Raw genomic sequence first — 15,785 nt, 5'->3', positions numbered from 1 at the left:
GAGCTCACTGTGGATTTGACATTCCCCAGGGCTCCGGACTAAGGTGGTCAAATTCCTTCTTTCCTGCTCTTTTGAACGTTTTGTGTCATTTTCACTCATTTCAAAGGACTGTGCTTCAGACAGCTGGGTTGTTGCAATGCGCCTCTAAAGTCTAACAGCAGACTAGTGAGTGAATCTTCGATGGAGCAGAGTCAGAAACCAAAGAATTACCAGCCCAAGTCAGGGCTTTGGGGCTCCAGAGAGATATGGGGTCAAGAGTTTACGAGGAGGAGGAGGAAGAGGGATCAGGCCCGCAGGATGTTCCTACAGATGAAAGGTCAGAAACATTTGGAAACTGATTGAAAAAAATGCAAAACACTGGAGGAAATCAGCAGATCAGGCAGCAAATGTGGAGAGGAATATGTAGACAACGTTTAGGCCGAGCCCCTTCAGCATGCCTAGACTGTATACTCTGCTTAGTTACTGTCTGAACTGCAGAGCTCCTCCTGCGTTTTGTGTGTGTGCGTCTCTGTATGTCCAGCAACTGCAGCTGTGTATTATATCTGCCTTTGTAAGAGGATTGTACATACAGTTTGATATTGTGTGTATTGTTTATGGGAGCCGCTTTCTGCGCTAAAACAGCTGCTGAGGTTTCTATATACACAAAAAAAACTGAGGTATGGACATGGAACCGGTGGTTGCCGAAACTATTAATGGCACCTTGTTTACGTCGCCGGCGCCGAAGCACCGCTCAAATGCGCAGGCGTAAAGGTTGATTAGATTTGCAATATCACGCATGCGCGCAGTACACAATAGCCCTCATGATCATGGCTGCAGGATCGGACGCAGGATCGGATGCAGGTAAGCGAGTATCTCGGGGCGATTATTTTCAACACCGACTGAGGGACCATTGTTGTGACCTGCGGCCGCCGTGGCCCACAATCCCGGGACAGTCCTGCTCTCTTCCCTCTCTCTCAGCCCCACCATCCGTACACGGGCCCCGGGGAGCTTCCGGCTGATGAGGGAATGGGAACTGATGGATCTCTCAGACAGAGCTGAGCTCCAGCTATCTAAATGCAAGGATTAGGAACTCGGAGAGAGGGAACAAAATCTTTTACATCAGCAGTTGAGAAAATCACTTTTGTTCTAATTCCAATGACAAACAAGAGAAAATCTGCAGAAATCCAAGCAAAACGCAGAAAATGCTGGAGGAACTCATCATTAGTACTATTTTTCATAAATGCTGCCTGGCCTGCTGAGTTCCTCCAGCTTTGTGTGTGTTGCTTGTTCTACCTCCTCTTGTTCTGGACCTTTCTACCCGCGAGGACGTTTTGACCCATTCTCTCTGGGTACATAATGGTATCAAACACCTTTGCCCTTGACAACAAGTAGCTTTCACATCACAAATCTGCCAGACTCCAATGAGACAGACGACTGCCCTTCCCTTCTTATTCATTGGCATTGCCATCAATGAGTTCACCACCGTCAGTCACCTGGGGGAGGGTTCATGGGAAATATTTATGTACAATACAGAAACTGGTGTTACCTGTGTGTATCGTGACAATGCAAAAGTTGCTGGAGAATTTACAAGTGGGAGGAATTGGGTGATATTTGGAAATCTGACTTTTTCAAGCATCATTTAGCAAGAAAATCACATATAGGCGGTGTGCAAAAGCTCTGGTTAGAAAATCCTTCATTACCTGCTATAGGCCTGCTACATAGGTTGTGTGAGAGTGCAGATGAACGTGATCGAACCCAGAGGAGATCAAAGTTCTTATTGCCAGTGATTTGCTTGCTGTTGAAATGAATAGCTCTCTATATAAAATACAGTTTATACATGTTGTTGTCACTGGGCAAGAATTGTACAGCACAAGATTTTTGCACACACTGGTCATTACAAATTAGAGGGGACATTGGTGGGAAGGAGGGGAGACCTCCAGTGTCCCTGATACCCTCACATACCTGACTCCCTGTAACCCTGCACGTTAGGGAGTTGGAGCTGGAAATGGATGAATTCCGGATCATTCGGGAGTCGGAGGGGGTGATAGATATGACATGAAGAGAGGTGAGTTACACCCAAGATGCAGGACACAGGAAACTGGGTGATGGTCAGGAAGGGGAATGAGGTTAAATAGCCATCACTGAGTACTCTTGTGGCCAACTCCCACAACAACAGGTAGACCACGTTAGAAACTGTTGGCAGGGAATTAGCTGGCACAGGAAAGTCAAAGGGCTGATAGGGGATTCGTTAGTTAGGGGAACAGAACTAGAAGGGGACTAATATCCTAGTGGTCATGCTTGCTAGTGCTAGTGGATGTTAAACTGAAGTTGCAGGGCGGATGGGAGCCTGAATACCAGAACAGATAGTGGAGTCATTGAATTGAATTGACTTTATTACTTACATCCTTCATATACATGTGGAGTAGAAATCTTTATGTTCTGTCTCCATCTAAATGTGCAATTTATAGTAATTTATAGTAAATAGTATTTAAAACAGGACAGTCAGTATAATATAGAAATACAATTTTATCAGCATGAATAACTCAGTCTGATGACCTGGTGGAAGGAGCTGTCCCAGAGCCTGTTGATCCTGGCTTTCATGCTGTGGTACCGTTTCCCAGATGGTAGAAGCTGGAACAGTTTGTGGCTGGGGTGACTCGGGTCTTCAGTGATCCTTCAGGCCTTTTTTACACACCTGTCATTGTAAATGTCCTGAATAGTGGAAAATTCACATCTACAGATGCGCTGGGCTGTCCGCACCACTCTCTGCAGAGTCCTGCGATTGTGGGAAGTACAGTTCCCATACCAGGCAGTGATGCAGCCAGTCAGGATGCTCTCAACTGTATCCCTTTAGAAGGTTCTTAGGATTTGGGGCCCAATCCCAGACTTCTTCAACCATCTGATATGAAAGAGGTGTTGCTGTGCTCTTTTCAAAACACAGCCATGTGAGATCCTCGGTGATGTTTATGCCGAGGAATTTAAAGCTGTTCACCCTCTCAACCCCAGATCCATTGATGTCAGGAAGAGTTACCCTGTCTCCAGTCCTCCTGTCGTCCACAATCAGCTCCTTTGTTTTTGTGACAATGAGGGAGAGGTTGTTTGCTTGACACCAGTCAGATGTTGTTCAGACTTCAGACAAAGTCAGCAATGAGAAGGTTGCGCATGGTGCGACAAATATGCTGAGCTGTGTTTATCAAATGCAAGAAGCATCGTAGGAAAGCCAGATGAGCTCAGTGCATTGAATGGTGATATTGTTACCATTACTGGGAGTTAGTTGCACCCAACAGTCTGAGAGATTGAGAGGAACACATTTACAGAGAGATCACAGACTATGCCAAGAAACAAAGTTTGTTAACTTTCCATATATTGACTGGGAGACTCCCATACTGTGAAAGGACTAGATGGGGTAGAGTTTGTCAAATGTGCCCTCAGTTAATAGAATTCCTGACATGGTCGTGTGCAATAAGCTGTTAGGAAATGATCCAGGGCTAGTGACGGAAATTAGTGTATGGGAACACTTTGCATCTAGTGATCACAAAGCCATGAGATTCCAAGTAGATATGGAAAAGGAAAGATCCGGACCATGGGTTGAGATTCTAAATTGGAGAAAGGTCAATGTTGATGGTATCAGGAAGGATCTAACAACAGTGGATTGGGACAGGCTGTTTTCTTGCAAAGGAGTACTTGGTAAGTGGGAGGCCTTCAGAAGTTAATTCTTGAGGGTGTAGAGTTTGTATGTGCCTGTCAAAATAGAAGTTGAAAAGTAACTGGTGCAGGGAACCTTGCTTTTCCAGAGATATTGAGGCCCCGGATATCTTGTTCCTCTAAGTGCCTCACGCTGCTGGGTGCAACCAAGACTCATTAATGACTACAATATCATAATTCCACGCCTGAGCTCATCCGTTTTCTTTTTTTTGTTGTCTTCTGTTGGTTTCTGAAAGCTTTCCAATAGTTTTTATGCTATGATTTGCCTTCTCTTTGGCTTTTATGTTGGCTATGGTTTCTCATTTCAGCCACAGTTGTGTCCTCCTGCCTTTCCAATGCTTCCACTTTGGGATGTATCGATCACTCAGCTCCCGAATTGCTCCCAGAAACTCCAGCCATTGCTGCTCCTTTGTCATTCCCAACAGTTTTCCCTACCAATGAAGTTTGGCCAGCTTTTCTACAATAGAAACAGGAAGAAGTTCAGTACAGAAACATGTCATTAGGCCCATCTAGTAAATGCTGAAAAACCTTTTAAGCTGACAAATGCAAAAACCTGCACCAGGACCAAAGCCCTCCATACCCCTACCATCCAGGTACCTATCCAAACTTCTCTTAAATGGTGAAATCGAGCTGGCATGAACCACTTGTGCTGGCATCTCATTCCACACTCTCACAACCATTTCAGTGAAGAGGTTTTCCACAGGTTCCCATTAAATTTTCGTTAAATGTGGGAGGCACTTACCCATGACCTTTGCTTATAGTCCCACCCAACCTCATTGGAAAAAGCTGCTTGCATTTACCCTATCTATACCCTCATAATTGTGTATACTTCCAACAAATCTTCAAAGCAATGTATGATTTCCTTGTTTATGTTTAGAGCCTATTTTAGGTGTATAAGATGAGGGGCATTGATCATGTGGATAGCCAGAGGTTTTTTCCCAGGGCTCAAATGACTAACACGAGGGGACACAGGTGCTTGAAAATAGGTACCAAGGGGAAGTCAGGGGTAAGTTTTTGACAGAGTAGCTTGTGTGTGGATCGCACTGCCAGCAGTGGTGGTGGAAGCGGATATAATAGGGTCTCTTAAGAGCCTCTTAGATAGGTACGTGGAGCTTAGAAAATTAAAGGGCTATGTGCTAGGGGAAATTCTCAGCAGTTTCTGGAGGAGGTATCATGATCGGCACAACACTGTGGGCCGAAGGGCCTGTAATGTGCTGTAGGTTTCTATGTTCTACGTTAAACAGCGGAACAACATCGACTGTTCTTTTCAATCCTCTGGTACCTCCCCCTGTCGCTAACAATGACTTATTTATCTCCGCTAGGGACCCAACAACTTCTGCACTTACCTCCCGTAGCATCTGAGGGAGCACCCTGTCATGTCCTGGAGATCTATCTACCCTAATCTGCCTCAGGATAGCAAACATCTCCTCTTCTTTAATCTGCACAGGGTCCATGATTTTAATGCCGCTTTCTAACACTTCCATGGACTCTGTCCATCTCTTGAGTAAATAGAGATGAAAAAAAAATTAAGATCTTCCCGATCTGCTTTGTTTCCACACATGAATTGCAATTCTGGTCTTCCAGAGGACCAACTTTGCCCCTTGCAGTCCTCTTGCTCTTAATCTGTCCATTAGGATAATGCTTCATCTCCTCTGCGAGGGCAACCTCATGCCTTCTTTTAGCCATCTTGATTTATTTCTCATGTGTTCTCTTGCATATCTTACACTCCATAAGAAGCTACCTGCCTATCCCTGTTCTGCAACTCCATTTTGTGCTTCACCAGGGTCTCAATATCTCTTGAAATCCAAGGTTCCCTGCAGTTTCTATCTTTACCTTTTATTCTGACAAACACATACCCGCTTTGTACTCTCAAAATTTTGCTTTAAAGGCCTCAATTTACCAAGCACACCTTTGCCATAAAGCAACCTGTCCCAGTCCACAGCTGCCAGATCCGAGTGTCATAATTCTAGGATTTGTTCTATGCCCTGAACACATCCGCCTTTCCTACGCTGCTGCTTGTATTGAAATATACAGGGCTCAGCATATTCACTGCACCATGCTCAACTTTTTCATTCCTGACTTTGTCTGAGGGCTGAACAGCATCTGTCTCCACAACCCCTCCACTAGATCAATAAAAAGGAGGTGCATACCAGGTACAGGCAGATAGGAACAAATGGGGTACTTAAGAAGTACAGGAAATTCAAGTGAACACTTATGAAAGAAGTAAAAGAAGGCATGAGGTTGCCCCAGCAGACAAGGTGAAGGAGAATCCTCAGGGACTCTGCAGATATGTTAACAGCAAAAAGATTGCAGGGGAAAAATTGATCCTCTGGAAGATCAGAATGGTAATCCATACGAGGACACAAAATATATGGGGGAGATTTTACTGTATTTACTCCAGAAAGGGACACAGTCATTAGAAGTGAGGCAAAGCAGGACCCTTTGTGGACCCTGTACAGATTACAGAGGTGGAGATGTTTGCTGTCTGAAGGCAAATTAGCATGGATTCTCAGGGCCTGTGAATTTGTTCCCTGGGACCTACTGGAAGACAAGTGCAGAAATTGTCGGGGCCCATTCAAGGATATTTAAATCATCCTTAGTGACAGGAGAGGTACTGGTGGATTGGAGGGCAACCAATTTTGTTCCGCTGTTCAAGAAATGCTCTAAAAATAAACTAGGAAGTTACACACTGGTGAGCCTGATATCAGTAGTGGGAAAGTTATTGGAACATATGTGCAGGAACCAGATATGTAAGTATTTGGATAGATGTGGACTGATTAAGGATAGGCAGCATGGCTTTGTGCACGGTAGGTCACGTCTACCCAGTCTTATGGAGTTTCTCGAGGAAGTTATCAGGAAAGTGGATGAAGGCAAGGCAGTGGATGTTGTCTACATGGACTTTAGCAAAGCATTTGACAAAGTCTCATATGGGAGGTTGGTCAAGAAGGTTCAGTCACTCAGCATTCAAGATGAGACAGTAAATTGGATGAGACACTGTCCTTGAGAAATGCCAGAGTGTGGTAGCAGATGGTTGCCTCTCTGACTGGAGACCTGTGACTCGTGGTGTGCCGCAGGGATCAGTGCTGGATCTGTTGTTGTTTGTCATCTATATCAGTAATCTGGATGATAGTGTGGTTAACTGGATCAGCAAATTTGTGGCTGACACCAAGATTGGTGGTGTTGTGGACAGTGAGGAAGACTATCATGGCTTGCAGTGCGATCTGGACCAGCTGGAAAAATGGTTTGAGAAATGGAGAACGGAATTTAATACAGACAATTGCGAGGTGTTGCATTTTGGTAGGACCTTGATCTTACACAGTGACTGGTAGGGCACTGAGGAGAGCTGCAGAAGGAAGGGATCTGGGAATACAGGTCGATAATTCACTGAAAGTGGTGTCACAGTTAGGTAGGGACGGAAAGAAAGATATTGGCATGTTGGCCTTCATAAACCAAAGTACTGAGTACAGGAGATGGATGTTTTGTTCACGTTGTACAAGACATTGGTGAGGCCTAATTTGGAGTATTGTTGCAGTTTTGGTCACCAACCTGCAGGAAAGATGCAAAAGAGGTTGAAAAAATTCAGAAAAAAATCACAAGGATGTTGCCAGGTCTGGAGGACTTGGGTTATAAGGAAACATTGAACAGGTCATGGCTTTATTCCTTGGAATGTAGAAGATTAAGGAGAGATTTGATGGAGGTATACCACAGTTATGAGGGGTATAGACAGGGTAAATTAAAGCTGGCTTTTACCACTGATATTGGGTGAGACTACATGGGTTAAGGGTGAAAGGTGTAACGTTAGGAGGAACATGAGGGGAAACTTCTTCACACAGACGGTCATCCGGGTGTGGAATGAGCAGCCAGCACAAGTGGTGCCTGCAAGCTCAATTTCAACATTTAAGAGCTTCGTATCGGTACCTGGATGGTAGGGGTATGGGAGTAGAAAGTTTGAATAGCTCGGCACCAGCTCGATGGGCCAGACATGTTTCTGTGTTGTTCTTTTCTATGACTGTGAGAAGAATCTTAAATAATACTGATATTCACTCTCAAAGTTGCTGGCGAACACAGCAGGCCAGGCAGCATCTCTAGGAAGAGGTACAGTCGACGTTTCGGGCCGAGACCCTTCGTCAGGAGAATTCCTCATGTTTGTGCTGATATTCACTGTAATTCCATTTAGCAGCTGTGCAGACCAACCATACATCTCAGTAGGAGATATTTACATGGCGTTAAAAATGTGGCACTTTAAATTAACAGTACATAAAAGAAAATCCCAGCTGCACGTCAAGAAAGGCTATTTGTGTGAGAGTGTTTCAGTTACTGTGGGCCCAGGCGCCCATGCAGCTCAGTGGGAACAGGGAATAATACCAATGGAGAGAGTCAAACTGAGCCAGGTCACAGATTGGAGACAGCAGAAATGCCCCATTCTTATAGAGACAGAAAAAGCATCAGAAAGTTTGTTGGTCATCCCAGATACCAGCACAGTGCCCAGTGAGAAGATGATTTCTCTCTCCAACTTGGGTTGAACTTCACTGTAACAGTGTGATGTCAGATCACACCTTGGCAAATCAAATGATCTCTTCTGAAATGTTGTCCTACACCCATTGATGGATTTTGTGAATCTTTTTACAGGTTAAAAATAACAAGGAATTTGTCTACAGGAATCTCAAACACAACACGCCAGTTTTGCTGTCTCTGTCCAGATATTTAAGAAGTGGAGCAAGGGATTCACTCGATCATCCTTCCTGCTCAGACCGTAGGGAGGGATTCACTCAATCATCTGACCGACTGGCACGCCCGTCATTTTACACAGGAGAGATCCCATTCATCTGCTCAGACAGTGGGTTGGATTGACTCGATCATTTGAACTGAAGGTACATCAGCAAGTTCACACTGGGCAAGGCTGTTCATCTGTTCTGTGTGTGAGAAGGAATTCAGTCGGTCTTCCCACCTGTGGACACACCAGTCAGTTCACACTGGGCAGAGGCTGGTCATCTGCTGAATTTGTGGGGAAGGATTCACTCGGTCATCTGACATAATGGCTCACCAGCAAGTTCACACTGGGGAGCGGCCATTCACCTGCTCATTGTGTGGGAAGCGATTCACTCGGTCAGCTAAACTGAAGGTACATCAGCGAGTTCACACCGGGGAGCGGCCATTCACGTGCTTATTGTGTGGGAAGGGATTCACTCAGTCATCCACCCTAATGCTGCACCAGCGAATTCACACTGGAGAGAGGCCATTCACCTGCTTAGACTGCGGGAAGGGATTCACTCAGTCATCCACCCTACTGGCACACCAGTCAGTTCACACTGGGGAGAGGCCGTTCACCTGCTCAGTGTGTGGGAAGGGATTTACTCAGTTATCCACCCTAATGGTGCACCAGCGAGTTCACACTGGGGCGAGGCCATTCACCTGCTCAAACTGTGCGGAGACATTCACTCGGTCATCCAACCTACAGAGACACCAGCGAGTTCATACTGGAGAGAAGCCATTCACTTGCTCAGTCTGTGGGAAGGGATTCACTCGGTCATCCAACCTACAGAGACACCAGCGAGTTCACACTGGAGAGAGGCCATTCACGTGCCTAGACTGTGGGAAGGGATTCACATCATCATCTAAACTGAAGGTACATCAGCGAGTTCACACTGGAGAGAGGCCGTTCACCTGCTCAGATTGTGGGAAGGGATTCACTCAATCATCCCACCTACAGAGTCACCAGCGAGTTCACACTGGGGAGAAGCCGTTCACCTGCTCAGACTGTGGAAAGGGATTCAGTCGGTCATCCTCCCTCTTGGCACACCAGTCAGTTCACACTGGGGAGAAGCAGTTCATCTGTTGAGACTTGGAAGGGATTCGCTCGGTCATCTGACCTACAGAGACACCAGCAAGTTCACACTGCAGATAAGCCGTTCACCTGTCAGACTGTGGGAAAGGACTCCCTCACTCTTCCACCCAACAGATGAGATGTTAAAGGATAATTTGTTCTGATAACTTGCTGGAAATTAGATGCTCTCAGGTGATTACGTGGTCTTTGTCAAGTACTATTGAGATTTTAAAGGGTTAATTTGTGCTGATGACATGCAAGAATTTTGATACTAATCACACACATTGTACTTGGGTGGATGACCTTTGCTTCTGCTTTAGGTGCTGAAGTATCTTTGTCTCGTACTATTAGTGTTGCCAGGCACGTGACTGCGGGTGTAGCTAAAAATTGTATCTTGCATATGTGACCAACTGTGATGTAAAACCCTATAAAAAGGGAGGACTGTTCCCCTGTTCGAAGATCATCGCTTGACAGGGCTCTGCAAGTACTGCGAAGTTTGTTAAGCGATCCTCCAAAAAGCTTGTACTTGCTTAAATAAAGAATCCTGGCTATCCACAGAAGTTGGCGTATTGCATTTGTATCAACTGTGTAAGAATCTCAAGAAAACAAACCGACATGACGTGGTGACGAGGATGGGATTATAACTTAAATGGAGCTCCTAGGCAGAATGAATAAGTGATCAGTTGTGTGATGGTGACGTGAGACGGATGGGCCCACAAGGTAAGATTTAACTTGATCTCTCTCATTAACCTATCATTCAGTCGACCCCTCGTCCGCTGGAGCTCTGTAGTGACGGAATCCCTGGGATACCTTACGCACTAGTACGCCGGCAGATTTGTCTCAGGGAGGTTCGAGTCCCCCGGAGTTCGGAGGTTAGAGTCCTCAGAGCTGCAAGTTTTTGGAAAAGGAGGTGAGAGTCCTCCAATAGTGGGGTTCGAGTCCCCGAAAATAAGGTTAATTACAGTGTCCATCTCAACTCAGACCGGTTGTTAAGACGGGAAGTCCCCCACGCAAAGGTCAGGACCCTGAAGTGTGTGTGTGGAGAGCAAAGACACTGGGCTAGTACATAGAGATAAGTTAAGGAGTTGGCACTTTAAGATTGGGACAGACATTGGATAAGCCGGGTGTTGGAACCCTTTTGTATCAGTTATGTCGGGATAACCCCAAAGCTGAGGAACGGTTCAGATGCCTGTCGCCATGCTGAAATTAAAAAATTGAGAAATGAAATTTGCCCAATACAGGGAACTTAGGATGTAATTAAATGTATAAAAGCACAAGAGGCAATTTGGAAATGTAATACAGGGACTAAATGGAAAACTGTAATATCCACGTGGAGGAAGTAACAAATAAATCTATGCAGACCAGCTGGGAGAATAACACGCGTCGGAGAGGGATAAGTTCATGTGACCTAAGCCAGGATTCCCCAGTTAGTTTTCCACGAGGGCCAAATTATGTCAAACATGCCAAGCCAAGGGCCATAACGTCCAGGGTTTTTTTTTCATTGCGCCAGTAAGTTGTGCACATTGGCTTGGCCCAGCGGATGTGCACACTACGAAAGAAGATCAGGGTCCTCCGCCGCGCAGAGTGGCATCAGAGGCGGTGTCGTGAAAGGGCTCGAAAACATGCTGCCTTTATCGCCAACCCCTTCAAGTTCACCAAGGAGTTGCTGGGGGAGAAGCGCAGTGGGAAACTGGCTTGTTCGCAGGAAGACATAGACCAACGTCTGAAGAAGATATATAATGATCCTGAAAGGGAGCAGGAGTTGGGAGAGTGTGACATCCTAATAGACCCACCTGAACCGGATGTGCAGTTCGACGTGTCAGAGCTGCAACTAAAGGAAGTCAGAGAGGTCGTCCGCAAAGCAAGGGCAAGCTCGGCTCCAGGACCAAGCAACACCTCGTACAAAGTGTACAAGAACTGCCCCAAACTCCTGCTGCGTCTGTGGAAGATCCTGAGAATCTTCTGGAGAAGGACGAAGATCCCAGAACAGTGGAGAGTGGCTGAAGGGGTGTGGATACCGAAGGAGGAAAATGCCACCCAGATAGATCAGTTTCACATCATCTCCCTGCTGTGTGTCGAGGCGAAGATCTTCAGTGCAGTTTCTAACTGGCTGTGCACCTACCTAGCAAAGAGCACCTATATTGATACATCAGTCCAGAAGAGTGGCATTTCAGCGATGCTGGGCTGTCTGGAGCACATCGGTGTGGTGACACAGCTCATCAGGGAGGCCAGACAGAACAAGGGCAACCTGTCAGTGTTGTGGCTCAACTTGGCGAATGCATATGGCTCCATTCCGCACAAGCTGGTGCAACTCACACTGACCAAATATCACGTCCCCAGCAGAATCAGAGACCTTATCGCTGATTATTACAGCAACTTCAGGATGAGGGTCTCTTCAGGAGCAATTACATCAACCTGGCACAAGGTGGAGATCGGCATCATCACAGGGTGCACTATCTCAGTGACACTGTTCTCCCTAGCCATGAACATGCTCACTAAGTCTGCTGAGCCAGAGTGCAGAGGGCCCAGAATGAATTCCGCTCAACAGCAACCACCTATCAGGGCATTCATGGATGACCTGACAGTCACCACAGAATCAGTCCCAGGCTGCCGGAGGATTCTGCAAGGGCTCAAAAAGCTGGTGGAGTGGGCCCGGATGCGTTTGAAACCCACCAAATCAAGATCGAAGGTGCTGAGGAAAGGGAAGGTGGAGAACAAGTTCCGGTTCAGCATCGCAGGCACAGCCGTCCCAACCATCACAGAAAAGCCAGTCAAGAGCTTAGGCAAAGTTTTTGACAGCTCTTTAAGGGACATAACATCCATTCAGGCAACCTGCACCGAATTGGATGGCTGGCTGAAATCTGTGGACAAGTCTGGCCTACCTGGGAAGTTTAAAGCCCGGGTGTATCACCATGGCATTCTTCCCAGAATTCTGTGGCCCCTCCTTGTCTATGCAGTTCCGATCTCGACAGCCGAAACCTTAGAGAGGAGGGTTAGCAACCACCTCAGGAGATGGCTGGGGCTGCCAAAGAGCCTGAGCAGCATCGCACTCTATGGACACCACAACAAACTGCAACTGCCCTTCAAATCCTTGGAGGAAGAATTCAAGATAATAAGAGCCAGAGAAGTGCTACAGTATAGGGACTCAGGTGACCCGAAGGTGTCTGGAGCAGGGATCCAAGTAAGTACTGGCAGGAAGTGGAGGGCAGAGGAAGCTGTTCAGGAGGCAGAGGCGAAGCTGCGTCACAGGAGGCTGGTGGGAGTGGTCACACGAGGCCAAGCTGGGCTAGGATCCTTTCCAACTCCCCAAATGGACACCAGAGGGAAGGAAAGGCGTCGTCTAGTTCAGGAGGAGGTGAGAGCAGTAGTGGAGGAGATGAGAGCCTGCAAGGCGGTGGGAATGAAGCAGCAGGGAGCTTGGACAAGATGGGAGAATGCGGTTGAGAGGAAAGTGACCTGGGCTGATCTTCGGAAAGCCGAACCACACCGCATCCAATTTCTCATCCAGGCAGTGTACGATGTGCTTCCAAGCCCATCAAACCTGCATACATGGGGCAAGGCAGAGTCATCTCCGTGCCCACTGTGCTCCAAGTGAGAAACCCTGGCGCACATCCTCAGCAGCTGTGCGAGGGCACTTGGTGAGGGACGGTACAGGTGGAGGCATGATCAGGTCCTGAAGACCATCGCTGAAGCCGTCAGCGCAGGAGTTGAGTGGGCGAAGCGGTCCCGACCCTCCAAGCAGACCATTGCCTTTGTCAGAGCTGGGGAGCAGCCAATACCTGCCAAAAGAACATCTGCAGGCATTCTGACCTCTGCAAGGGATTGGCAGCTGTTGGTGGACCTCGGAGGGCAACTGAAGTTCCCTAACCATATTGCAGCCACCACCCTGCGACCAGACATTGTCCTAGTGTCTGAGTCTACTAAGCAAGTGGTGCTGCTGGAGCTGACAGTCCCATGGGAAGATAGCTTGGAAGAGGCCTTTGAAAGGAAGCTCTCCAAGTACGCAGGACTGGTCAGCAACTGTCAGCAGGCTGGATGGAGAGCGAGGTGTCTCCCAGTGGAGGTTGGTTGTAGGGGATTCGTAGCCCGTTCTTTAGTTAGAGCCTTCAGCATTTTGGGCATCGAGCGAGAGGGGAAGAGGAGAGCCATCCGCAGTACCACTGATGCGGCAGAGAGGGCCTCAAGATGGCTGTGGCTCAAAAGAGGGGAGCCATGGAGTCATAAGTAGCTAGCCATCTGGACACAAGCTGGGGTCTGATCAGCCCCGGCTGGGTCACCTGGAGGAGGCTGTATGATGTTGAAAGACCCGAAACACCCGATGATTCCAGGAACATCACTGAAGATGTGTCCAGAAGCATCAATAGATGTATGTACACAGCTATGAGCAGATGTTGTTGTTGCTGCTATTAACATTAATAGTATTGTTGTTATTATTATTATTAGTAGTAGTAGTAATAATATAGGCCTGGGATTCTGAAAGCCTGTGTTGTGGGTCACACAAGAAAAAAATGCACTCTTGCAACAAAATAAGTCCAAAACCAACCATTTAATTATGACTCTAGCTCTCGCAACTGTCAGCTGTCACATTGAGATGGTAGCGGACCCAAATGCAAGACACAGACACTGAAGTACTAGGAACAGAACAAGGATGCAGGACCTAGGCTTAGACATGGACAAGAAACAGGGAAACCGGACAAGGAACTATGAACTAGGAACCTGGGCTAGGGAGAGCGGGACCACAACTAGAAACTATGGACTAGGAGGCAAGGCCTGGACTCCGAGCCAGAGACTGGACAAGGACCCAGAACCTGGGACTTGCCTCGGGCTCGGACCTCGGAACCAGGCAAGGACATGATATGGCTACCAGACAGGACGTGGCTGGGGTCTTGGCTCTTGAACTTGGAGACAGGTTGGGGTCTAGGCTCCCAAGGCTGCAGGCCGGGGTCTGGGCTCTTGTGGCTGCAGGCCGGGGTCTTGGGTCCCGCGGCTGCAGGCTGGGGTCTTGGGTCCCGCGGCTGCAGGCCGGGGTCTGGGCTCTCGTGGCTGCAGGCCAGGGTCTTGGGTCCCGCGGCTGCAGGCCGGATCTTGGGTCCCGCGGCTGCAGGCCGGGGTCTTGGGTCTCGAGGCTGCAGGCCGGGGTCTTGGGTCTCGAGGCTGCAGGCTGGGGTCTTGGGTCTCGAGGCTGCAGGCTGGGGTCTTGGGTCTCGAATCTCGAGGCTGCAGGCTGGGGTCTTGGGTCTCGAGGCTACAGGCTGGGGTCTTGGGACTTGGAATGCGGAAGCTGATATCTCGGAGGCTGGAGCTTGGAGACAGACTGGGAAATGTACATCAACATAGAGCCGGGAGTTATCCTTCGAAAAGCCAGGACTCATCTTTAGCACGACACCAACATGAGACAGGACAGTACATAGACAGAGAGCCGGGATTATACTTAGACAGACCAGGAATCAACCTCTCCACACCAAGGTGGGACGGGACCATCCGTCGGGTAACGGCAGAACTGCTGGACTCACCCAACAGAGGCAAAGACCAAACAAGACAGGTCCCCCCATCAGGGCAACGGCAGAACGTCCTGACTTACCCCATGGAGGCGAGGACAAGACAAGACATGACATCCCCCTGCAGGGCAATGGCAGAATGGCCTGATTAACCCCACAGAGACGAGGACAAGAAGAGACAAACACCAAAGAATGACAGACAGTTCCATCTCTGCATTGGGGTTGCTCCGAGTAGCAGTTACGGCCGGCAAACTCGGCTGGTTACGGAAACAGCCGGCTCTCTGTCTAACTCGGAGTGACTGACGGCCACTCAGCTGGCTCAGGAAACGGCCGAATCCATACCGCAAAGATAGCTCCGACTACTGACAGCAAGGCTCAATGAGGGGATGGTTCCCCAATCGCGGCCTAAAGATGGCAAGTGGCCACTCCAGCCTTCCATCGGCAGGTTGCTCCCAGGGGATCTTGACAAGACATATCAGCAGCCCACACTCAACCCCAAGGCTACTTATATTCCAAGCCTCAAGTTGAGAATCAGGTGCCTATAAATAATTCAACCAAAACAAGGGACAGCTGGAAGACCCGGAGTCCCGAGTCCACGGACCGGACCGTGAACCGGAATGCGGACTTCACAGACCGGACCATAACATGAGACCTCATCTTGGAGTTAAAATACACCCACGCACACATACACACACACACACAGTAAACATGGTAGTCTTCACCACTTCTCTTCCACACAAAGAACACATCTTCCACACGGAGTTTTGGTAGTACTGCCT

General features: G+C 48.0%; 1 protein-coding gene across 1 annotated transcript; it reads left to right on the top strand.

Moving 5' to 3' along the window:
- Positions 1-797: 797 nt before the first annotated feature.
- On the top strand, positions 798-10,049 carry LOC140207633 (uncharacterized). The gene is made up of 2 exons (XM_072276187.1): positions 798-840; positions 8,314-10,049. Exon 2 carries the CDS (start codon positions 8,720-8,722, stop codon positions 9,521-9,523), a length of 804 nt encoding a protein of 267 aa, XP_072132288.1. The 5' UTR covers positions 798-840; positions 8,314-8,719; the 3' UTR covers positions 9,524-10,049.
- Positions 10,050-15,785: the final 5,736 nt, after the last annotated feature.

This window comes from Mobula birostris, chromosome 13 (assembly GCF_030028105.1).
Source record: "Mobula birostris isolate sMobBir1 chromosome 13, sMobBir1.hap1, whole genome shotgun sequence".
Lineage (NCBI taxonomy): Eukaryota > Metazoa > Chordata > Chondrichthyes > Myliobatiformes > Myliobatidae > Mobula > Mobula birostris.
This window is presented reverse-complemented; position numbering and strand designations above follow the sequence as displayed.

What these genes read in the sequence shown, in the direction of transcription:
- LOC140207633 (XM_072276187.1), top strand. Translation starts at nt 8,720, where the DNA reads ATGGCTCACCAGCAAGTTCACACTGGGGAGCGGCCATTCACCTGCTCA.